The following is a 24,062-nucleotide window of genomic DNA, read 5'->3' as shown; positions in this document are numbered from 1 at the left end:
CACACACACGTATTCAAATACGCACACAGAAATTAAAAAAAAAATCGCTCACAGATATGGCTTGCAAGACAGATACTCCCTCATTGATATTCTCTTCCCGGGCGACCCTACATGATATAAAGTTGTATAAAACTGAATGTCACAAGGTTCTATGCCCCAGTGTAGGGGAATGCCAGGGCCAGGAAGCAGAAGAGGGTGGGTTGGTGAGCAGGGGGAGGGAACAGGGTTTTTTTTTTGTTTTTGTTTGTTTGTTTGTTTGTTTGTTTATTTTATTCTTTTTTTTTTTGGAGGAGAAACTGGGAAAAGAGATATCATGTGACATGTAAATAAAGAAAATACCTAATAAAGAAAAAAACCCTGAATGTCACAAATGGCTACATTGTATATTTTGCTACTTAATTGCCATATGTAAATGAGTCAAGTGTTAATTCTATGGGCACTGGTATCAGGTCAAGAGGGATTTACCATGCCAGGCTCTGTGATGTAGGAAAATCTTGAGTCTGAGGCACTGGCTCAGTGGATAACGTACTCACCCAGAATGCAGGGAGTCATACTGGGTTCCAGTCCCAGAATGCACCCTCAGATGGGTCTGCCCTCTCCTTCAGCATCATCAAGGAGCACAGGAGAGAGATGTGTTTCAGAGCCCTGAAGCCTTGGAGTTCACCTTGACATGGAGAAGAGTCCTTGCTTCTTTTATTGATGCTTTAATTAACAGTGAAATACAGTATAGATTCATTATTAGGTTGTAGGCAATTAGCAATAAACATTTTAATATGCAAATTAAATCTTTGGGGGCACTGGGAATTGATAGCCCTCTCTTGAAGGCTCTCTCTGTGTGTGTGTGTGTGTGTGTGTTGTACATTTTGTTTTGTGTTTTTTGAGTTGTTTTTTGTTTGCTTTTGTTTTTGTTTTTGCTTTTTAGGGCAGGGTTTCTCTTTATAACAGCCCTGGCTGTCCTGGAATTTACTTTGTAAATCAGGCTGCCCTCACAGAGATCTACCTGCCTCTTCCTCCTAAGTACTGGGACTAAAGGTGTGAGTACCACCCCCTGCTGTAAATTTTGTAAATAACATCATACACTCCACACAAGGGACCCCAGTGACACACCAAAGTATGACTCCACTGAAATTCACCCTGGGGAACCAATGAGTTTATTGAACTTCCTCACAGAGCATAGTATCAGGTTACTGATACCTATGAGTGACCCCAAAGCAGCCTCACTGTAGTGTCTTCATCCAGCATGAGGGATGGATGGCTTCATTGCAGCAACACAGATGGAACCCCTTAGTTAACCTTTCTCAGCCTATATCTCCCACTACCTCAAAGTCCCTCAGGTTCCAGACCAAGTGGTTAGGGCAGACTTTTGTACAAGTTGCTGGGAGGAGTAGGTGACTGGGGTCTCTTCCCATCTCCTTCTTCTAGGAGGGAATGTCAGCCTTCAACAGGCTAGATCCTGATTGACGCTTGGGCAGGCACAACTGATGCTGGCTGTTTTCCTGGGAGGACCGAGTAGCGTTTTATAACACATAATTTGCCTAAGCACCTAGTTTATAATATGCTTATTACATTTTGTGGTATGAGTGAGTCAGAAGCATTAGGTCAACCCAGTTCTGCATGCTAATAAGCTAATTACCCTGTTGAGGAGGACAGTGATGAGGTGTCTTTTGCAACACATCAGAGGTTGTCCCACGCATCGATCCATGCCTTAGAGTCTGTAGCCTCAGATTCTTTCCGTCATGAATTCACCTCTTTGTGGGTGCTTCTGATACACGGGCATTCTGTGTGTAGAGATGCAGTGCAAACCACGGGCGTGGAGGGCTTGCTGCTGGGGACAAGACGTTTCATCACTGACAGATGAAGCATGGAGCTTAGCTGGTAGAGAGCTTGCTAGCATGCATGGAATACTGGGTTTCATCCCAACCCTGCGTGAACCAGGCAAGGTGGTACAAACCTGTAATCCCAGCTCCCAGGAATTAGAGGCAGGACAGTCAGAAGTTCAAGACCATTCTAAGTTACATAGGAAGTTGGAGGCTTGCCTAGGTTACGTGTCAACCTGTCTTTTAAAAGGGGTGGGGGGTAATTTAGTAGACATGTATGTGTTGTTAAGGCACTAAGGAAGAATGTGTGTGTGTGTGTGTGTGTGTGTGTATGTGTGTGTGAGTTTGTGTGTGTGTTCAGTATACATAGGTGGGTGAACATGCACACATGTGTTCATGCCAGTAAAGGTTAGAAGGAAACCATGGTAGTGCAGCTCAGAAAGCATCTACTCTTTGAGACAGGGTCTCTTACTGGCTTGGAACTCACCGATTAGGAAAGGCTGGCAGACGGGGCTGGAAAGATAGCTTACCAGACCCGAGTTCAGTTCCCAGTACCCTTGTTGAGTGAGTCACACTACCTGTAATTCCAACTCCAGGGGATTAGCCTCTGCAGATATACAAACACATGTGGCATACATGCTGACAGACACATGTACAAGCATGTAGTATGCTTTCTAGGATATGTTCCAAGTCTCTTTTGCTATGCTAAAGATGTTTTAAATTAAATTAATTTACTTATATGGGTGTATTGTATACACATGGGGGTCAAAAGGTCAGCTTGCTAAAATTGGTTCTCTCCTCCCAAAATGTGGGTCCTAGGAATCAAATTCAAGTCATCAGGCTTAGCACCAAACATCTTTACCCATGAGCCAAGCCATTGGCTCCTAAGCTAGAAATTTTTATTCTGTTTGGACCAAACTCTGTTTTTTTTCCCATGAAAGTGAAGTACACTGGTTTTGTCCTTGTTTAGGCCTTCTGGATGGAATCTCTTGTCCCTTACCATTATCTGGTTGTCTTAGTTAGGGTTTCATTGCTGTAAAGAGATGCCATGACCACAGCAACTCTTATAAAAAAATTTAATTGGATCTAGCTTATAGTTTCAGGAGTTTAGTCCATTATCATCATGGTGGGGAAACATGGTGGCAGAATGCAGGTGGATACGGTGCTGGTGTGGAGCTGAGAGTCCTGCATCTTGATCCAAAGGCAGCAGGAAATTATGTGCCACACTGAGCGTAGCTTGAGCATAGGAAATCTCAAAGCGCACCCCTACAGTGACACACTTCCTCCAACAAGGCCACACTTACTTCAACAAGGTCACACCTCCTAATAATACCCCTCCCTGTGGGCCAAGCATTTAAACACATGAATCTATGGGGAGACATTGCTATTCAAACTACCACACTGGTTATTTATTTCTATACTTTTGCAGTTCTGGGGGTTGAACTAAGGCCTTGTGCATGTTCAACATGTGCTCTTACTAAAACACACTCCTCTCGCTGAGAGATTCCGTTCAAACACTTCACTTATGGCCTGCATCTCAAACCTTCATTCTGCATGTTTTCTTGTATGTATGCACTTATGTGTGTTTTATAAACATGCATATACAAGTGGGGGCCACACATCAACATCTGGTATCTTTCTTGATTATTGTCCACGTTATCTTTATTTTTAAGATAGGGTCTCATTTTGTAGCCCTGGCTAGCCTAAAAAAACCTCACAGAAGATATGCCTGCCTCTCCTAACTGGGTACTGGGATTAAAGGTATGTGACACAGTGCCCAGTCTTCATATCTTTGTACAGAGCATCTTTCACTTAGCCAGATGCTCAATGATTGGCAAGCCTAGTGAGCTAGAGACTCCAGTCTGTCTCCGTGTTCCCTGCACTAGGGTGGTTACAAACATCCATGACCGTATCATTCATTTACTTTGGGGTAGAATGTGGGCAAGCATATTTGTGTGGCTGTTAGGACACAGCTTGCAGAGAAGTCTGTTGTCTCCTTTCACTGGGCTTGAAGGAACAAACCCAGGTGTCCAGGCTTAGCCGCAAGTGCCTCTACCTGCAGAGCCATCTAGATTCAGTGGCTCGTTCGAAACTGCCTGAAACTCCAGCTCCAGGGGATCTAACGCCCTCTTCTGACCTCTAGGAACCAATACGCAGGCCCATATCACCATCCATATATACAAGTGAAAATAAATTTAAAAAACATATTTGAGACAGGGCCACACTTTATAACCAGGCTAGCCTATAATTCTCTATGTAGACCAGGCTGGCCTCAAACTCACAGATATCCACCTGGGTTGTGAACAAAAGCAGGAGCCACCATGTCTGGCTATAAATAAATCTTTTAAGAAGTAAGAACTCCCCAGGAGTCCCCAGTTCTCTACACATATGCACATATTCCAGTACCCACATATCCACATACGTATACATTCACCATTTATATGTGTACACAATAAATGGCTAAGAATAAAATAAAGTACCCAGGCATAGAAACCCTGTGACCACTTCTACATTACCATTCCCTGGTGTGGCACTGTTTATGTTTTCTTATTTACTTTTCTTCCTGCATGTTTGTGTTCATGAGGTCTGTAGGCTATGGTGGGGTCCACATGCACACCATAGACAGACGCCAGCAGGACCCCACCCATCCCTGGTTATTAAAAAGCTCTATGCTTTTGATTGCCCTACTTTTTTCTTGTAATACAAAAATAACCAAGCTATTAGAATCCTTTATGATTCAAACCAGAACATTAGTTTTATTATATATGGAAAATGGATCCTTAAACATCAAAATGACATCTAATTATTTCCCATTGGCTTGCATTATATGCTATTATTTTATTGCAGTATACTGTCCAATTACAGAAACGACTCCAAAGAGGCATAATTTTTCTGGCTTAATGTGTAATTGTTTATTGAGTGTTTTTCTCATTATGGTGATTTTTTTTCCTTTCAGAATTGCTCTTATAAAGAAGCTTGCTTAGATTTTTTTTGTAAATTGATTATTATGTAGTTAAGGAAATCCGGCATTCAGGCTGTGTGGCACTGTGCTCAGAACTGAAGGAAGTGTATGATTTAAAGAGACCCTTCTTTAAAACCCTGAAGTTAAGGAGCTGGAGAGATGTCTCTGCTCATAAGAATACTTCCTGGCTCTTGCAGAGGACTTGAGTTCAGTTCCCAGCACCTACGTAAGTAAGCTCAAAACCACCTGTAGTTCCAACTCTAAGGGATCTGACTCCCTCTTCTGGCCTCTGTGGGCATCCACACATACATGCCCATATATATACAGATATACATAAATACAAATAAGCCTTAAAAAAAAACTAAAGTTGTATTAAAATTCCAATAGCAGTAAGCTGTATTGTTATCTAAATACACATTTATTTGTTTTATGTTTTGGGGAAGAAATATAATAAGTTGTTATGTAAAATAATAGGTTCTGTGTTAGTTTAAAAATTAATGCCTAACCCCCACAAGCAGCAGGTGTGGCATAGCAGGTCATTAGAGGGCTGATTATGGTGGTTAGCTTTAAGTAGGTGGCTGAGTTAGGTGACTGACTCAGGTGGCCTGAAATCCTAGCTACTTCAGAGGAAGGGGGATGGCACGTTCAGGGCTTGCCCTGGCTGCAGGGTAAGTTCAAGGCCACACTGGTGAACTTAACAAAAACTTGTCCCTGAATTTAAACATTCCTTCAAATGTTCAGATTTAGTTTAGACAAAGAACATGTGATTAATGTGCTCCAATGAGGGGTTGGGGCATGGCATCTCAACATGGCAGCTGCCTAGAAAGGCTCCACACAATTCATTGACCAGAGTCATTACTGACTCTCTTGCTCTCTTGCCTTCTTGCTCCCGCTCTGTCCTCTCTGTTCCCCCCATTCCCCGCAATAACCAGGCATTGTGGTACACCCCTGCAACCTGCTAACAAAGGGAATATTGGTAGTAGGAGATCTGAAGTTCAAGGTCTTCCTTGGTTGTTTATGAAATTCACGGCCAGCCTGGGATATATGATACTCTGTTTCAAAAATAAAGAAGAAAGAGTCACTAGACCCAGTGTCACACAGGTGTAAAGCTTAAGCTCCAGAACTTGCCACCCTACCACACTCCTACACGATGCTCGCCTGACCACACTGGGATGTTAAAGTTGTAAGGTGCATTGGGTGATTGTGGGATTCAAAAGGTAACTGTGGAAAAAAAAAAAAAAACAGTGAAAAATTCTTCTTCCCTACTCTTTTTCTTTAACGGAATATTCCAAAGCTTAGTTCCATTTCCATCACCATTACAACAGCTTATGATTCATCCTAGGAGTGTCAGTGGTACTCACATATACCCCACTGAGACAGACAGATCGCAGTGCGTTAGCTGCTGTCGGTCCCCACGTGGGCCATAGCAGGTAGCGTGAACAGATTGGGGAGCAGTTTCATCACCGGCCCCTGGGAGCATATACAGGATGCCAAAAGAGGGAACTTATTTCCAGAGGAGGAGCCCAGTTCTCACAGGGAAGCCCTGGGGACAAGACAGGACAGGAATGTGACACCGAGAGAACACGGTTTGCTTTTAGGGTTTTTGTTGAAGATCTGAAGGCATAGCTTCTTTCTGTGCCACACCAACACAGGACTGCTCTGGTCACTCAGCGGAAACTTGCTGTGAGCACTGGCTCCGTTGATAAAGTGCCTGCTGGGTGAGTGGGAGACCTGAGTTCAGAGTCCCAGAACGGATATACCAAACACTGAGTGCAGTGACCCACACTTGCAACCCCAGCAGAGGAGGTGGGAACAGGACAGGGGAGTGAGGGTGGGTATGTGCATGGTGCACGCTGTAGGTGACTTCCTTTTAAAGGGGGACTTGCAAGAGGGTTGGCAGTCTCTGAAGTCTGCACAGAGCCAAGTATGCGTACGAGTCATATTCTCAAATGTCCTCACACAGTGCTGGGCAAATGACGTCACTCAAAACTGCCTGGTCTTTTCCTGGTGTATTACCAACCAGCTTGAAGATTGTGTGTCAAGGTGGGATTTGGGAGTTCTTAAACACTATTGGAAACATCAAGCCTGAGCCCCAGTAGATATCAGGCCATTTCTTTTATCCTAATTTTGGTGTTCAGTCAGTCTCAGTCTCTCTCTCTGTCTCCCTCCCTCCTTCCCTCCCTCCCTCCCTCCCTCCCTCATTCTTTAAAAGAATATATTCTGTGCATGCACATGTGTCCAAGCTCCCATGCAGAAGTCAGGTGACAATTTGCTGGAGTTGTTCTTCTATTGTATGGGTTCGAGGGATCAAACTCAGGTCACCAGGCCGAGCGGCAAGTGCCTTTGCCCACTGAGTATCTCCCTGGCCCTCACATCTCTGATTTTCTAGAACCTATGCAGGAAAGGAAATGTTTAGCAGTAAAGGGTGACCATGAAAGGCTCTTCGCTCTGTAGAACAACCTTGTCATACAGAGTGTCAGTTACTGTTCATTCCGGGAACAAACACCCAACAGAAACAGCGTAAGGAAGGAAGGCAACATATCCTGATGGGGAAGGCATGGTCCCGCGACACCCATAGTTAGGAGATAGAGAGACATGAACACTTACACTCAGCTTGCTTTCTCCTTTTCATGCAATGCAGGACCCCAGCCTGTGGATAGCCAATGATGCCCTCCTTCAGGGTGGCTCCTCCCATCTCACTTTAACTTACATAGAAATCCCACTATGGATGCCCCTAGAGATGTGTTTCCATGGTGATTCTCCATGCTGTCAAATTGGCAAGAAAGATTCACCATCACAGATGGCCACTGTCAAACTGGTGACTGACGTGTCTCTTAATGGTAGATCATTGATGCTGAGGCATCGGGGGCACTGGGCACAAGCTACAGAACTCTGATGCTTTCTTTATTAGTGCGAGGGTCAGGTTGGGGGAAGTCTGATACAGGTGTAGTTATTCTGTATCTTAGGATGCTCTGGCTATGGTCCCTATCAGGTGAGTCCACCAGAGGTACATTCAGTAAGCCACAGACCCCTTTTGTTTGTTGGTGTTGTGTGTGGGTCTTCTTTGTCCTTGCATGCCACAGCATCTGGGTGGTGGTCAGAGGGCAACTTGCAGGTGTTGGTTATCTCCCGCCACATTGACCCAGGGTCAAACTCAGGCTTGATGGCATGCACTATTTTTTTTTTTTAAAACTTACTGAGCCATCTTGGTAGCCTACTTTAAAAAAAAAAATCCATTTACTAGATAACAATTTAAAAGACTTGGCAGTGGATTCTTTCAGGGTGGAGGAACTTATTTTAAAAGGTAACACCCCCTTTCCTTTGTTTCTTGCCTGGTAATGTATGTTTGTGATAGAAACATTAAGAAGTTAAGAAAAAATATCATAGGCTTGGAGCCATATTTTGCTATATAGTTCCATCAACTTGCTCATCTACGTGTATGTTTACACAGGTAGTTTTTCAGCACCGAGACCCACTGGCAATGTATTTTATTTTTCTTAATGTAATTTGGTCCGAGTGGTTTCTGTTTGTGTCTCCTGCCACCGAGGCTGGCCTCAGACTCCCTACGTAGCCAAGGCTGGCTCTGAACTGCTGATCCTCTAGCCTCTGCCTCTCAAGTACTGGGATCACAGATGTGTGCCACCACACCTGGCTTTGCGATGCCCCTGCAGCTATCACAAAAAACGCTGAGTACTCACCGAGTGGTATGCATTGTGGAAAGCACTCATGGGCTGTACTGCGTTTCACAGAATACTTGCGGGCAGTTACTGGGTTAAAGCATAAGTCACTGGACTTGGGTGTGTGCTTCAACATCAGTGATCTGCCAACAAGAGACATGTCAGTCACCAGTTTAATGGTGACCATCTGTGCTGGTGAATCTTTCTTGTCAGGTTGGCAGCACGTAGAATTACCATGGCATGCCCCATTCTATATGCTATAAGAACAATTTTGTGTTGGATGGTGGTGGCGCATGCCTTTAATCCCCAGCACTCTGGAGTCAGAGGCAGGTGGATATCTGAGTTTGAGGCCAGCCTGGTCTACAAGAGTGAGTTCTGGGACAGTCAGGACTACACAGAGAAAGCCATCCCGAAATCGCCCTGCCCCCCCCAATATTTCATATCATGATAGTCTATACCATACTTCCATGTAATTTGAAAGCATATAAGCCATAATGAAAACCAAAGAAGAAATTAGTAAGAAGCCATTTTTTTTTATAATGGCATAATAGGCTTGGAAGCCTAGAAATGTTTACTTGTAGTGAAGATAATAAAATGGTTATATATAGGCTAGCAGGATAGCTCATTGGATATAGGGGCGTGCTAGCTAAATTTGATGGTGGAATCAGGTAGGTTTCTGGAGAACCAACTCCTAGAAGTTGTTCTCTGACTTCCACATGTGCAGTGGTTTTGCCCCGCCTTCTTACACTAAAACAAGGTTTTAAAAAGGGTTAGATCAGCATTTTCTTAACATGTGGGTAGTGGCCCATTTGGGGGTCAAATGACTCTTTGATAGGGGTCACCTAAGACCATCAGAAAGCATATTTATACTGCAATTCATAACAATAGCAAGATTACAGTTACAAAGTAGCAATGAAAATCCTTTTATGGTCAGGGTCACCACATCTTGAGGAGCTGCATTAAAGGGTGGCAGCCTTAGGAAGGTTGAGACCCAGTGAGCTAGAGGATTCTGTAACTGTGGACCATGACAAATGCAGTCTTTTCTTGGTTTTTATGTGCTTGCTTGTTTGGGACTATTTTTGTTTGGCTTTAGTTTCCTCTTTGTAGCATGACTGACCTCAAATTGTTTGTGTTTGTTTTGTTTTGTTTTTGTTTTGAGCCAGGGTATCTCTACATAGCTTTGACTGTCCTAGAACTCGATTCTGTAGACCAGCAATCAAGGGCATGCACCACCACCTCTGGCACAGCCCCAAACTCCTAACCATCATTCTGTATTGGGTCCTTTTCATTGCTGTGGTAAAATACCCTGTTAAAACAACTTAAGAAAGGAAGGTTTATTTTGGTTCACGGTTCAAGGATACAGTCAGTCAAGGTGGGGGAGGCATGGTGGTGGGACTGAGGGTAGGACCGCTGGTTACAATAGTGTCTGCAGTGGAGAAACAGAGAGATGAATGCTGGTGCTCAGGTCACCTCCCCCTTCTGTTCAGCCTAGAATCACAGCATGTTGGACGTCTCTGGTAGATCCTCTTTAACCTAATCTAGAAACTCCCCTTCTGACATTCGAAGAGACCTGTTTCCCTAGGGGTGGGGGTGTTTCTAAATCCTGTGGACTTGGCAGTCAAGGTTAGCATCACAGATACCGTGGTCAGCCTTCCCATTTTAAATTACGATTTACATCAAGTACTGAACACCTTCTGTGGTCAAGTTCTAACTATAAAAATCAAATGTTAAGCAATGCCTGTAATCAAAGCACTTAGGAGCCCGAGGCAGGGGGATGACTGAGCTTGAGGCCAGCAAGGCCTATGAAGTGACACGACATTTAAAAAATGCAAACAAGCAAACAAAACCCATGTAAAACACAGTGTATCTCAAAACTGGTGGAGGGTGGGGGAGAGCAGCAAAGTGCAGTGATGCTGTTTCTGGAAATTCTGTGTAAGTAAAACAATGCAAAATGGAGGTGGCCTCTGGGCCAAAGGATGTACTACAGCCCAGCTTAGAAAGCTAGCTTAGGCTTGAGCACAGGATTGCTCCTCTCATCATCCACTGTAAAACTGATAGATTGAAACACCGACGGCAGGGGTCCAAAAGGTGGCAGCTCAGTGGCTAAGAGCCTGAACCACTCTTGCAGAGGACCAGAGTTCGGTTCCCAAGCACCCACCGTCGGCAGGCCCAGAACAGCTTGTTAGTCCAGCCCTAGGAGATTTGACAACCCTCTTCTGGCTTCTCTAGACACCTGTGCTCACACAGACACATTTGTGTACACATAAATAAATATAAAATCCATTTTAAAGGAGCGTATGGTGCCCTCCAGTTAATGTCACAGCCAAGTAGCACTTGTACATACTTCTGAAGCTCTTCTCCTAGGCGTTGGCATCCTCTGATGAGAACTGCTTCTGAACAGACTCGACTCCTCCCCACCCTCTCTCTCTGTCTTTTGTTTTGTTTTATTTGACGTTTTTTGCGTAATAAGCGCTTTGAAAAAAGATTTAGGCTACATTGCTGAAAATCTACAGGCCCTATAATTTTCTCTAACAAGAAAATTCCCAAGTATTACATGATATTTGTTATTGCAAAAGGGATCCTTGCTTTTTTTTTTTTTTTTGGTCTTTCAGATCTTTTGGTTTCTGCTTGGGATAGACCCCAGGGCCTTGCACAGTAAAGGCAAGTTTATTGTAGAGTCATACCCCTAGTGTAGCTACCCTGTAAGACAGGTTCTCTGGTGGTGTCATAGTCAGGGTTTCTATTCCTGCACAAACATCATGACCAAGAAGCAAGTTGGGGAGGAAAGGGTTTATTCAGCTTACACTTCTTCACTGTTGTTCATCACCAAAGGAAGTCAAGCAGGTCACGAAGCAGGAGCTGATGCAGAGGCCATGGAGGGATGTTACTTACTGGCTTGTTTCCCCTGGCTTGCTCAGCCTGCTCTCTTGTAGAACCTAAGACCACCAGCCCAGGGATGGCACCACCCACAAGGGTCTCTACCCCCTTGATCACTAATTGAGAAGATGCCTCACAGCTGGATCTCATGGAGGCACTTCCCCAGCTGAAGCTCCCTTCCCTGTGATAACTCCAGCCTGTGTCAAGTTGACACACAAAAGCAGCCAGTACAGGTGGTGACATGGTTACAGCCACAGAACTTAATTATCAAATGACTGAGGACTAGAGTGCACTGCTTCTTTCCCCTCCAGCCTCAGGTTTTTGCTGTTTGGTTTGATGAGTGGTACTGAGGATGGAACTTGATGCACACTAACCAGGCTCTACCCTCTGCCCTTCAATAGGGGAGCCGAGGCAGGTGCTCTATATTGAGCTACACCCCTGGCCCCTAGCTGGGAAGTGGGGTGGGATTCCAGACAAGGGCTCTATGAGTCACTTTTTAGCCTTTCCTTAGAGACAGTATTATCATTTATCTTACCCCAGACACATGCAAAAGTACTTACTAACACAGCCTCTTTCTTTTACAGTATTTATCTATTTATGTCTTAAGCGCATTTCTCATTTTTATAGGTTTTTGTTTTGTTTTGTTTTTTTGAGACAGGGTTTCTCTGTGTAGCCCTGGCTGTCCTGGAACTCACTCTGTAGACCAGATTGACCTCAAATTCAGAAATCTGCCTGCCTCTGCCTCTCAAGTGCTGGGATTAAAGGCAATGTGCCACCACTGCTCGGCTAGATTTTTTCTTTCTATTCACGTTTTTTTTTCTCCTACATGTATATGTATGTGCAACATATTCGGCCCCCATGCATTCAGAGATCAGAAGAAGGCACTGTTGAAGCTCCTAATGGTGTATAGTCCCTAAACGGTGGGAATCGGGGTGCTGGGTGGCAGATGCAGTCTTGTTGGGAGTATTCGATCCTTTATACAGTTTGCTTGTCCTCTGTGTCCCTTGCTTTCTTTCATGCATTCCCTCTGTTTTTGTCTCTTCTCTTTCCCATACAGATCCAGAGTTAGGTGTTGGTGCACTACCTGAACACAATCAAGATGCGGGACCAATTGTCCCCAAGATCTCTGGTCTAGAGAGAAGTCAGGAGAAGAGCCAGGACTGTTGCAAAGAGCCCGTCTTTGAACCCGTGGTGCTCAAAGACCCACATCCTCAGCTCCCTCAGCTACCATCCCAGACCCAGGCCGAGCCTCAGCTCCAGATTCCATCTCCAGACCCGGACTTGGTACCGCGCACCGAAGCTCCGCCCCAGTTCCCTCCTCCAAGTACACAGCCAGCCCAAGGACCCCCAGAAGCCCAGCTGCAGCCTGCCCCGCTGCCTCAGGTGCAGCGGCCACCCAGGCCGCAGTCCCCCAGCCATCTTCTCCAGCAGACCCTTCCGCCTGTGCAGTCACATCCCTCCTCCCAGAGCCTCTCGCAGCCGCTATCGGCCTACAACAGCAGTAGCCTGAGCCTCAACAGCTTAAGGTGACCAACCCCAATCTTCCACAGGGCGGGGTCACCATTCGCTAGCTCGGGAGACTAGAATTGTCTGTTTGCAATTTGCCCTTCCTTTTAATCAGTGATACTGAAAAATAGGGAAAGGAACTGTTGGACGAGTGTGGGTCTCTTGGGTGTGGAGGACTTTGGTGAGGGTGGGATTGGGATAAAATTCTGGTAGGGACTTGAGGTATACAATGAGGAGGCAGGAAAGATGGTTTTAAAAAAAAAAACCTGGAGGAGCCCAGCATGATGGCATTCCCACTACTCTGGGAGGCAGAGGCAGGTGAATCTCAATGAGTTTGAGGACAGCCTGGTCTACAGAGTGAGCTCCAGGACAGCCAGGGCTACAGGAAGCCCTGCGTAGAGAGGGTGAGGAGGTAGGAGGTTGTGCCAGGGCATCCTAGTGGGTGGCCAGCAGGCATGTAAGGCTGAGGTACACCTGAAGATTTTTCATGGGGAGAGTCTGAGGAGGGTGACTCTGCCTCTGAAAAGCAGTGCTGGTATTTCTAAGAGCTTGGGTTTCTTTTGTTTCAAGGCCCTTTCTCCACTTGGGGTCACTCAGCTCTGTTGAAAATGAGAGAAAAGCCCTGTGTGGAGAGCCACACCCCCTTTTGACTTCATTAGGTCTCGCAAAGGAAAGCCAACTGAGTTGCTCAGTGATGTATCCAAAGTAGAGGGAGCCCAGACTCTAGCTCCACCACTGTCCCCAGGCTCCGTCCATCTTTGTTACTCCTTCCTTTTGGAAGGCAGATGACTTGGCTGGTTTAGGGACACCTTTGTTTCCTGTAGGCCTTCCCCACAGGGTCAGGTCCATCTCTTGATCCTCTGATTCAGAAGAGTGATATGTTACTTGCTTTTCATGTTGCTCTGACAAAATACTGGACAGAGGCAATCTAAAGAAGGGAGGGTTTATTTTGGCTTACAGTTTGAGGGTCCAGTCCATCCTGGTAGGGAAGACAGGGTGGCAGGTGGCTAGGTGACATTGTATCCCGAGGAAGCTTGTTTCATTGTAACCTCCCTCTCTCCTTCTCTCCCTCCCTCCCTCTCTCCCTTCCTCCTTCCCTCCTTAAACATAAAGCCCACCCATTTGATAGACTGCTTGCTTAGTGGGCATGAAATTCTGGGTTCCTTTCTCAGCACTGCATGAACTTGACATGCTGATGCACAGCTGTGATTCTAGCACTGGGTAAATGGGTGCGTGAGGATCACAAGTCGTGAGACAGAGGCTAGCCTGAGCTATATAAAATCCTGTCTCCAAAAACAAAAATAAACAAAATAGAATAGTAAAATAAAAATGCCTTTTACTGTAATAAAGAAGAGAGTAATAGTTGAACAGCAACAAAAGCAATCACTGACTTTTTCCCTTTTCCCTTTTTTATTCTGACAGCAGCAGCAGAAGCAGTACCCCGGCAAAAACCCAGCCTGCCCCTCCTCACATCTCCCACCACCCGTCCGCCTCCCCCTTCCCTCTCTCCCTGCCCAACCACAGCCCTCTGCACAGCTTCACACCCACCCTCCAGCCCCCTGCCCACTCACATCACCCCAATATGTTCGCCCCTCCCACTGCTCTGCCTCCTCCCCCACCGCTGACGTCTGGAAGTCTGCAGGTGCCAGGGCATCCAGCCGGGAGCACGTACTCAGGTGAGTTGAGGCAATCTCGTTGGTATATCCTTATTTATACCCAGTGCCCCTCTCTAGTGACCACATCACCAGACTGCATTACATAATGATTTGCATGTCTCTTAGATGGGTTCTCTGAGTCTTCATGTGTTTGTGGCAGAGGTTCAGCAATGGTAAATACCAATGCCTCGAAATTGCCTGACAAAGCCCTGGGAAGTTTGCTGAATAAGAAAATGGAATGGCTTAAGCCACACTTTTTTTTTTGTTTTTGTTTTTTTAATGATATCACCACCTAGTGAAACTTAGATGTCATGTGCTCTATGACACACATTTAACCTGTGACAGCAGTTTCAGGCCTGTGTCTGTTTTGCCCTTGGATCTTAGGTTGTGCCTTGATGTAGAGGTCTCCTTTCCCAAACAGTATCCCCTTTTATTAATGTTTATTTTTATTACTTTACGTTTTTATTTTTCTGTTTAGAAGTGTGTGTGTGCATGTGTGTATGTGTGCCACATTCACATGTGTGCAGGAAACCAAAAAGGCCAGAAGAGGGCATCAGATCCCATGGAGCTTCCTGACATGGTGCTTCGATCCAACTCTTGTTCCCTTTAAGAGCTATATGTGATCTTAACTGCCAAGCCATCTCTCCGCTCGAGGAGGGCGCTCTGTGTGTTCTGTTGAGGTGACAGTACACACCGGGATTTTAAAGACAGACATGCTGAGGCTTGGGGGCCAGGGGGAGTGGGAAGGCTCAATATAGGGCTTAACTTGCAAACCTGAAGCCCTTAGTTCAGCCCTTAAAACTCACATTAAAAAAAGACAGGGAAGGTGTATACATTTGTGATCCCAGCGCAGGGGAGATAGATACAAAAGGAATTCTGGGACTCACTGGCCTAGCCAGTCTAGTCACCTTGGTGACATACAGGCCAGTGAGAGACTGTCTCAAATAAAAGCTGATGCTATTGAAGATGGCTCAGTAGGTAAAGGCACTTGCCACAATGGCTGGCCACCTGAATCTATCACTAGAGTCCACATGGTGGAAGAAGAGAACCACTCCCCAACATTTCCCTGTGACCCCCTCATATGTGATAATATGTACACCTACACACAAATGAATAAGTAAATAAATTAATTAATAAATAAATTTAATTTTGTTAGATATTAGAAATAAATGTGAGTTTATAGAAACACATGGTTTAAAGAAACCCCAACTGAGGAATGACACCTGAGGTTGACATTTGGCCTCCATACACATGTGTGGGACATATAAGCATGTGGGAGTGCACGCGTGCGCGCGCGCACACACACACACACACACACACACAGACAAAACATAAACAGATATGAACTGATCTAGTGTTGGATTTTAGTGTTCTTTTCTCCTGGCTATATTAACCAAACCTGTGCCCTGATGTTGGTCTGGTCTGACCATGTTATGCCACATCATAGAGCTAGCTATGCCAGTCCTTGAAGAAGGAAGGCATGGGAGCCTAGAGGTATTAACAGATATATAATAAATAGCAGGTATGTCTCAATGTAGCATAGCATTTAAATGTGTGTGTGTGTGTGTGTTGTATGTGTGTGTGTGTGTGTGTGTGTGTGTGTGTGTGTACATGTGTTTACCTGAGAGTAGAAGCAAGATTCTCAATTGTGGTGTTACTCCTTAGGGTACAGTTTGTTTGTTGTTTTTAGTGAGATTTTATATGTTGTTGTTGGTGGTGTTTTGAGACAGTCTTTTACTGGCTCAAAACTCACCAAGCAGGCCAGGCTGGGAGTGGCTGAGCTTGCCTTTTATATTTGGGACTGAGAAACTAGGTATTGAAGTTGTAATGGGCTGAGAACCAGCCTTGGTCTATTCCACCTGTTGTACCCTTTGATCCAGAGTCTGGCTCCATCCCAGTGTATCCCAAGTACCATCTCTTTATCCTTGCATCCTCCATCCATTGCATAACACTAGGTCCTTATAGATGTTATTACCCAGTTCTGTGACATTATGGCTTGACACTGTCATCAGAGTTCACACTGGAGAACTGCATAATCAAATTTTACACAGACACACACACACACACACACACACATTTTCATTGTACATTGGTAGAGTGCTTACCCACAAGGCCCTGGGTCCCATCCCTAATACTACATTAAACCATGTCTGTGGAGTAGGTATGTCGTCCCAGAGCTCAGGAGGCAGAGGCAAGAGGATCGGGAGTTCAAGGTCATTCTCTGCTGTATAGGGAGTTTGAAGTTATTCTGGAGTACACGAGCCTCTCCCTCAGTTTAAAGCAAAACAAAACAAGAACCTCCTAATGCATTAAATAGGTTAATGACTCTATGTCGGGCCACATTCATATCTCTCCTGTGCTGCATTGCATATGGCATGCACGCTGGACATGCCTGCCACTAGGATGTCCTGTTCTGAAAGAAAAGGTGTTGCCACCGTTATCTCCCTTTCCTTCTTTTCCAGAACAAGATATCCTGAGGCAGGAACTGAACACGCGTTTCCTGGCCTCTCAGAGTGCCGACCGAGGGGCATCCCTGGGCCCTCCACCCTACCTGCGGACCGAGTTCCATCAACACCAGCATCAGCACCAGCACACGCATCAACACACGCACCAGCACACCTTCACGCCGTTCCCCCACGCCATCCCACCCACTGCCATCATGCCGACGCCAGCACCTCCCATGGTGCGTACCCCAGGCAGAAATGTGAGGATAAGTAGAGCATGCAGCTTGGCTTGGGGGTTGGCATGGGCATCGGGAGACACTGGAGAGGGGATGGGCAGCAGCGACTGTGAATGGTGGGGGGGCCTCCCTTAGGTCTTGTCCGTCTTTGTTAATGAACTCTGGCCCTAGAGCACCAGAGTTGGGACGTTTATTCTAGATGGCCATCGCTGGCACTGTGGATAGAGTTAATTCTGGGAGCCTTCAAAGCACTAGAAGCCTTGCTGACTTCTTAAAGGGTTGTTATGTTTGCTTGTGCATGCTGGGAAATCCTCCTCAGATCTAAAAAGGTTTAATACCAATACAGAAATACTAGAAAAGATTGGGATGAAGAGGAGAGACATGAGGGGCCGGTTGGGAGGACAGCCATTCTGGGCACTGCCCCTTCCTTGGTTGTGTATCTCTCCTGTTTTCCTAGGACTCCCATATTTCTTATTATTCTATGACACAGTGCCCTAGCTTTACATTATGTCGGTTAGCAAGCAGGCAATAGGGACAAATGCTCCCCACAGAGATACAGCTGAGCAGCGAACATAGCTTTACTTTGTCTTGTCTGGGGACTGGCACATGTGTGGAGAATTAGGATATTTGGTTTAGATACCAAGAGTACTAATGCATGGTGCTGCAGTAGAATTCTATATATATTCCAAGAGAGAGGCCTGCCCAAAGCAGTGACTACTAACCTTTAACATGTAAGGGAATACTTGGGGCTAGAGAGATGACTCAGTGGTTAAGAGCATTACTGCTCTTCAAGAGGACTGGAGTTCCTTTCCCAGCTTCCAGGTTATATAGCTCCCAACCACCTGTAACTCTAGCTGCCGGGGATCCAGCACCCTGTTCTGGTCTCCATAGGTATCTGAATACTTGTGCACACCCCCCACCCCCACATCCATATTTTTTCTTTTTCTTTCTTTTTTTTTTTTTTTAAGAATATACTTTTTTTTTCTGTTCAGAGGCAAGGCTCTAAAACCCACCCCAGATCACTCAGTATTTTGTGCTGTAGCATGTCACTGAAGCAGAGAGGAATTGGTTCTTGGCATGGATTACATGGTGTCTTAGAGTTCCTATTGTTATGATGAAACACCATAACCAAATCATCTTCGAGGAGGGAGGGTGTTTATTTGGCTTATGTATACAGAGTCATTGTCCAGTGAGGGAAACCAAGACAGGAACTCAAACTGAGCAGGAACCTGAAGGCAGGAGCTGATGCAGAGGCCTTGGAGTGCTGCTTTCTGGCTGACTCCCCATGGTTTGCTCAGCCAGCCCCAGAATGGCACGGTTGTGGGCCGTGCCGTTCCCCACCATTCACTAATTTAAAACATGCCCTAAGGCTCTCCTGTAGCCCATTTTCTAGATGCATTTTCTCAACTGAGATTCCCTCCTCTCGGCTGACTTTAGCTTTTGTCAAGGTGACTAGCCAGCACAGGTGGGAAGGTTTACCTGGATAACTGCCTATTTGCTCCACTTTGGTTGTTTGCCTTGTGCCAGTCCCCAAATGTAGCATCCAGGGGTTCCAAGGAGTGGGGCACACTGGGTGGACTTACCACTTTGCGTTTAAATTCTGGGTGCTTCTCGTCGAGAGCTCAGACTTGCTTTTTGTGCCCCTTGAAGCTGGCACGGAAGCTTGTCTAGTGGGCCACCTCTTCTGGAGGGGCGAACAGAACATGCAGCTAAAGTAACTAGCCTTTGCTTTGATCCCTTTGCAGTTTGACAAATACCCCACCAAAGTTGACCCATTCTACCGGCATAGTGTGAGTCATACTGCTGTGCTACACATTTGTCGTAACGCCTTTTCCATTTCCAGTACTCTTGCCACAGATGAGTAAGCGCCTGGCAGCCTTCCCTGTCATCTGTGCAAGAGTCTCCCCATCGCTCCTTTACCATTCGGGGTGCGTGCTTGTATGCCATTTTCGCTTTGGGTGGCGATGCAGTATCATCTTCCAAATCAAAAGATCATCAGCCAGCCAGCTGCGGTGGCTCAGCCTGTTAGCCCAAAACCAGAGAAACAAGGGCAGGAGGATCAGGGGTTAGGTAGTCCTTGCTACATACTGCGTTCAGAGACAGTCTGGGCTGTGTAGGACCCCGTCTTATAAAAGCAAACCAATAGTAAATCATTAGCATTGCCCCACTTTGGAATGTTTTGAAACCATCTGAAATGGCTATCCAGAAGAGTGGGTGGGCACTCGTTATTGTCTTAGGAGAGTATGAAATCACAGATTTTAGTCATTTGAAAGGCTAGGAACTTCTGGGATTCAGTTTGAATTCTTTCCTATCAATAAGCCATTCCTTTTATTTTGAGTCACGCCTCTTGAAAAAGTGGATTTTTCTTCCCTTCTAGACTAAATACAGAACTTTCTCACATATGCAGATTGCTATGCAGACTTTATGCCAATTGGACAATTAAAAATGTCAGTTAATTTTTAAAAAAGGTCTTAGCTAGATATGGCAGACAGCCCTTGGAAAATGGAGGCAGGAGGATCCAGAGTTCAAAAACAGCCTTGGGCTATCTGAGACCCTCCCTCTCTCTCAAAAACAAAAACAAAACAAACAAACAAACAAAAAAGCAAAGCAAGCAAACAAATCTCCTTAAAATGTGGGGAAAAAAATACTATTTTCCTCTTTAGACTCATTCTTTATATGAGAGGCAGTTCCACTTTGTGGACTTTGAAGCGTGCATCCCAGGATGTAGATTGCTGCTGACCCTGTTGCTCCATGAGACAAGAGCTTCTCTAAACAGAGTTCTGACTAATTGACTATGATATTTTGATTATGGGGTGAATACTGCATCATTTTAATCTGAAACTCCTCTAGTTTCTTTGCTTACGGGTTGATTTGTATCTTTAGAGCAAAAACACGGAAGATTAGGAATTGTTGATCAAGTGTACAGGTCCTGTTGCCTCATTCGACAGCCCTGTCTCCACACTGCAGATGTAATGCTCCTTAAAGCATCAGGAAAGGCTGAATTCAGTCAAGCTGTAAATAGATACACACACACACTGCTTACTATGCAAGAGTGTAGCTGACACATCTAAACTAGAACGTAGTACTAGCGATCGCTTAGAACTCTTTCCTCTCTAGAGGCCTTCAGAACTGACCCAAGGAAGAGCCCTTGGGATTAGAGGGGCCGGGGCTACAGAGTACTCTTCCTCATGTGCATGAAGCCCTGGGTTTCATGCTCAGTATAGAATAAAACCAGGCACGGTACTGCATGCCTGTGTCCCCAGAAGTTGAAGATGGAGGCAAGAAGGTCAGGAGTTCAAGGTCATCCTCAGTTACATGGGGAACTTGAGGTCAGCCATAACCCTGTCAGACAGGATGGTGGGTAAGAGTCCTTGCTGCTCATGTAAGGGACAAGAGTCCCAGAACTCAGACAGGGTGGCTCCTAACTGCCTGTAACTCCAGTTCCAGGGGATGCACTGCCCTCTTCTGGATTCCAAAGGCACTACACTCAGGCATGTGAGTGTGTACACACACACATACACAGAAAAAATTTTTAAAAATAATGTAAGTAGTAGGAAGGGGAAAAAATATATAGGTTACCTAATCCCCATGTGATCCACCCTGGACTGCTGAGGTCAGGGCACAAAAGCATTTTAGCAATGACAGTGAGAATTCAATAAATCTGTGGGTTTCCCCTTTGAGTGTGCCTGCCTCACACACAGTGCAGTCTGCCCTTACTCAATGCTCTGCAGAGTTAAATGAGAGGTCAGGGGTTGAGGAGATGGCTTGGTCTTTTACAAGCATGAGGACCTGAGTTCAAATCCCAGAACCCAAGCAAAAAAGCCTGGCATGAGGCATGATGGTACATACTCTTAATCTCAGCACGGGGGAAGTGGAGACAGGAGGATTCCTGAGATTCACTGGCCAGCCAGCCTAGCTTAATTGGCAGCCCCATATCCCCGTCTCAGAAAACAAGGCAGACAGGCTAAGGAGACGGCTTTCCTATGTGAGCCTGGCGGCCTGAGTTCAATCTCTAGGACCCACATAAAAGTAAAAGAGAACTAGGTTATCACATCGTGACACCCACATCCCCTATACAACTGCTACTTATAACAATAATAATAATAATAATAACAACAACAATAACAACTGTAATAGTAATAATAATAAATAAAGTCTCTAGAAAACCAAGACAGGATATCTCTTGACAAGCACATGCACACACCCAAACACACAGTAAATATTAAGTAGAAATAAGTGAGAGACTAGCAGTGGAATCATGCTAACAAAAGGTGTCATATGCCCAGTGGGTGGCCCAAGTGTCGGAGCCTTCCTCAAGGTGGAGGAGCAGTCTGGAGGCCTGAGTGTCTGGGAAGTCTGTTTTATGACGGAGACACTTCAGGCTTTTAGACAAGGGGCAGGAGTGAGCCATATTTCTATTCTAAGAGGTCTGCAACCCAGGGAAGGAGAGGGGAATGGGCTTCCCATTTTCCTTTTTTAATTATAACCATTAGAGAGGAAAGGACCACTCGGAGGCAGAGTTGTAGAAATCTGAGTGTTTTAATACAGCATGTATTTAATTACTCCGCTTTCTACAGCATACTGGGGGAGAGTTATTTCATAATATTAGCGATAGTGGCTAATCTATGAAGTAGTCTCCCCTGCTTTTGGGGATTAAGGACGTTATAAGGCAAATTAAGATGCAGTGCGCTCAAGTAGCTGAAACACAATTTTAGACTTAAAAGTAGTTTTAAATGAGGGTACTTGGCTGGCAATCGCTGTTTAAGTGGATTTAGTTCAATATCAATTAGCGTGGAAAAGTTCTTGGTATCTTTGCGGAGAGCAAAATGAAACAGAGAGCCACAGGAAACGTCACATACTCCAAAGATAGGGTTGCAGAGTGAGAATTTTAGTCATTACTGAAAACAGCTAGCTTAGAGCATTGTTAAAGGACTCTTGTTATTTATTTATTTTTTTTTTAAGCTCACTAGACAGCAGTGAGACTGGGGAGGTTGCTTAAATGCCATATGATAGCTTGATGGAGTCAGAGAAATAAGATTTTTCAAGGACTCTTAAGACATTTCTGCTGCCCTTGGTTGCTCAGTATGTCTGTTTATTTTGCCCCTCCTGCTATTGTTTGTAAGCTGTCGAGTCCAGAAGACTCACACTTCTTCACTAGGACACATCTTTGTGCCTGAGTGGTCAGAATCATATAGGTGGCTCAGCTCCCCTCCCATAGCTTCCAGCAAGCCTGTTCCCTGAGCAGTTTACACAATGAAAAAGTGACCAGAAGGATTCCTGCTCTGTGTAAATCCACTGGAGCCTTGAGTGCCTGAAAGTCTGGGACAGGAGGAACTTAAAACTCAAAACGTGGTATTGCAGATTTGCCTTACCTCCTTCGCTTCAAATGATCAGTAATGGGAGACCACACTAGATGATTCTTTTTAGACTGAAAAGTGGCGGTCTCATTTAAAATGTAGACCGAGTCATTTAACCCGACACAAATATCCATCATCATTTTTAATTTAGATGAGGGGATTAAATTGTCCTCTGGAAATGCCACTTCTAGAACAACCTAACGAAGCAAGGATTGTGAATAGTCTCTTTCCTCGAACCACCAAACATCTAAATTCATTTAAAACTCATCAAGTTTCAACAATACAAAATCCTGGCCCTTGTAAATACCTTCTCTTCTCTTTCTGGGTCTTCTTTTTGTCCCACTTCACTTGTAATTTTCCGGGCGTCTTGTGCTTAGCATCCCCTCCTGTTTTTGATGTGCATGGAGGGCTTCTATGTGATTTCTTGATTAATAATTAGCAAAGCTCTCTCTCTCTAATGATGTTCTCATCGGGGACATCATTTGTTGGCCGATTGATTCTGAACTACTTTTTAACTTTTTTCGTTAAACATTCATGGCGCATCTGTGTGTTCATCTCATCATAGCTTGGCTAATGGCATCATACTGAGATTGGCTGGCTTGCTAATGTCGATGTCTTTCTATGGGAATTGGGACATATCATGTGACCCCCCTACTAAAAACTTTTTTTTTTTTTAAATCCCTCCCCGTCTTTGGCTACAGCTCTTCCACTCCTATCCTCCTGCGGTCTCTGGTATACCCCCCATGATCCCACCCACGGGCCCTTTCGGTTCACTCCAAGGAGCATTCCAGCCGAAGGTAAGAACCTCAGAGTGAAGACATGGCTACCTACCCTAGTGGAGGGCCAGGCTAGGCATGCCGGTGGGTTGTATACATGCGTGTCTGCAACGAGGAGTCCACACACCCAAAGAGACCGTAGGGAGTAGAACGAGACTTTCTCTTTTCTAGTCCATTTAGTTTTAAATCCAAACAGAGATGAAACTTGCTGTTGCCAGGACCCATGGAGTTGCAGTTGAGCTAAGTTTCCTGTACTCTTCAAAATATGCAGAAGGAGGGCCTGGAGAAATGGCTGGTGGTGTAAGTGCTTTTGGCTTTTGCAGAGGACCCAAGTTCAATTCCCAGCACCCACATCAGGCAACTCACAACCTCCTGTAATTCCAGCTCTGGATTCAATGCCCTCTTCTGACCTCTGTGAACTGTCACACACATATGACATACAAACACAGACAAACACACATACACATAAATAAAATAAAAATAAAGAGAGAGTGTGTGTGTGTGTGTATACATTATATATATATATATATGTATATATATACATATACATATATATATGTGTATATATATATATATTTCCAAAACTATGGACATTTCTTTCTTTAAGTTTTCCCATTAGCATGGGAAACAATAATGGGTTTCATTATGTCTTTTCCATACAAATAATATATATGTATATAATACACTTTAACATACATACTTCTTGTCCTTTCCTACTCCACTGATTCTCTCTCCGAGACTCCTCACATCTCCCC

General features: G+C 45.0%; 1 protein-coding gene across 6 annotated transcripts in view; it reads left to right on the top strand.

The window, feature by feature from the left end:
• The window catches only part of Auts2 (activator of transcription and developmental regulator AUTS2), a 1,106,086-nt gene that overhangs the window by 1,054,916 nt on the left and 27,108 nt on the right, over positions 1-24,062 (top strand). The window contains exons 7-11 of one of the 6 annotated variants that reach the window (XM_031342055.1): positions 12,391-12,859; positions 14,265-14,515; positions 16,957-17,177; positions 18,920-18,964; positions 23,233-23,328. In XM_031342055.1, the coding sequence (XP_031197915.1) occupies positions 12,391-12,859; positions 14,265-14,515; positions 16,957-17,177; positions 18,920-18,964; positions 23,233-23,328 (1,082 nt within the window). Of the gene's footprint in view, positions 1-12,390; positions 12,860-14,261; positions 14,516-16,956; positions 17,199-18,919; positions 18,965-23,232; positions 23,329-24,062 lie in introns of all 6 variants that reach the window. The other 5 variants (XM_031342053.1, XM_031342054.1, XM_031342052.1 and 2 more) reach the window with 5 other exon arrangements.

Source organism: Mastomys coucha, unplaced genomic scaffold (genome assembly GCF_008632895.1).
Source record: "Mastomys coucha isolate ucsf_1 unplaced genomic scaffold, UCSF_Mcou_1 pScaffold22, whole genome shotgun sequence".
Lineage (NCBI taxonomy): Eukaryota > Metazoa > Chordata > Mammalia > Rodentia > Muridae > Mastomys > Mastomys coucha.
The sequence above is the reverse complement of the archived record's forward strand: the minus strand, read 5'-3'. Positions and strand labels throughout refer to the sequence as shown.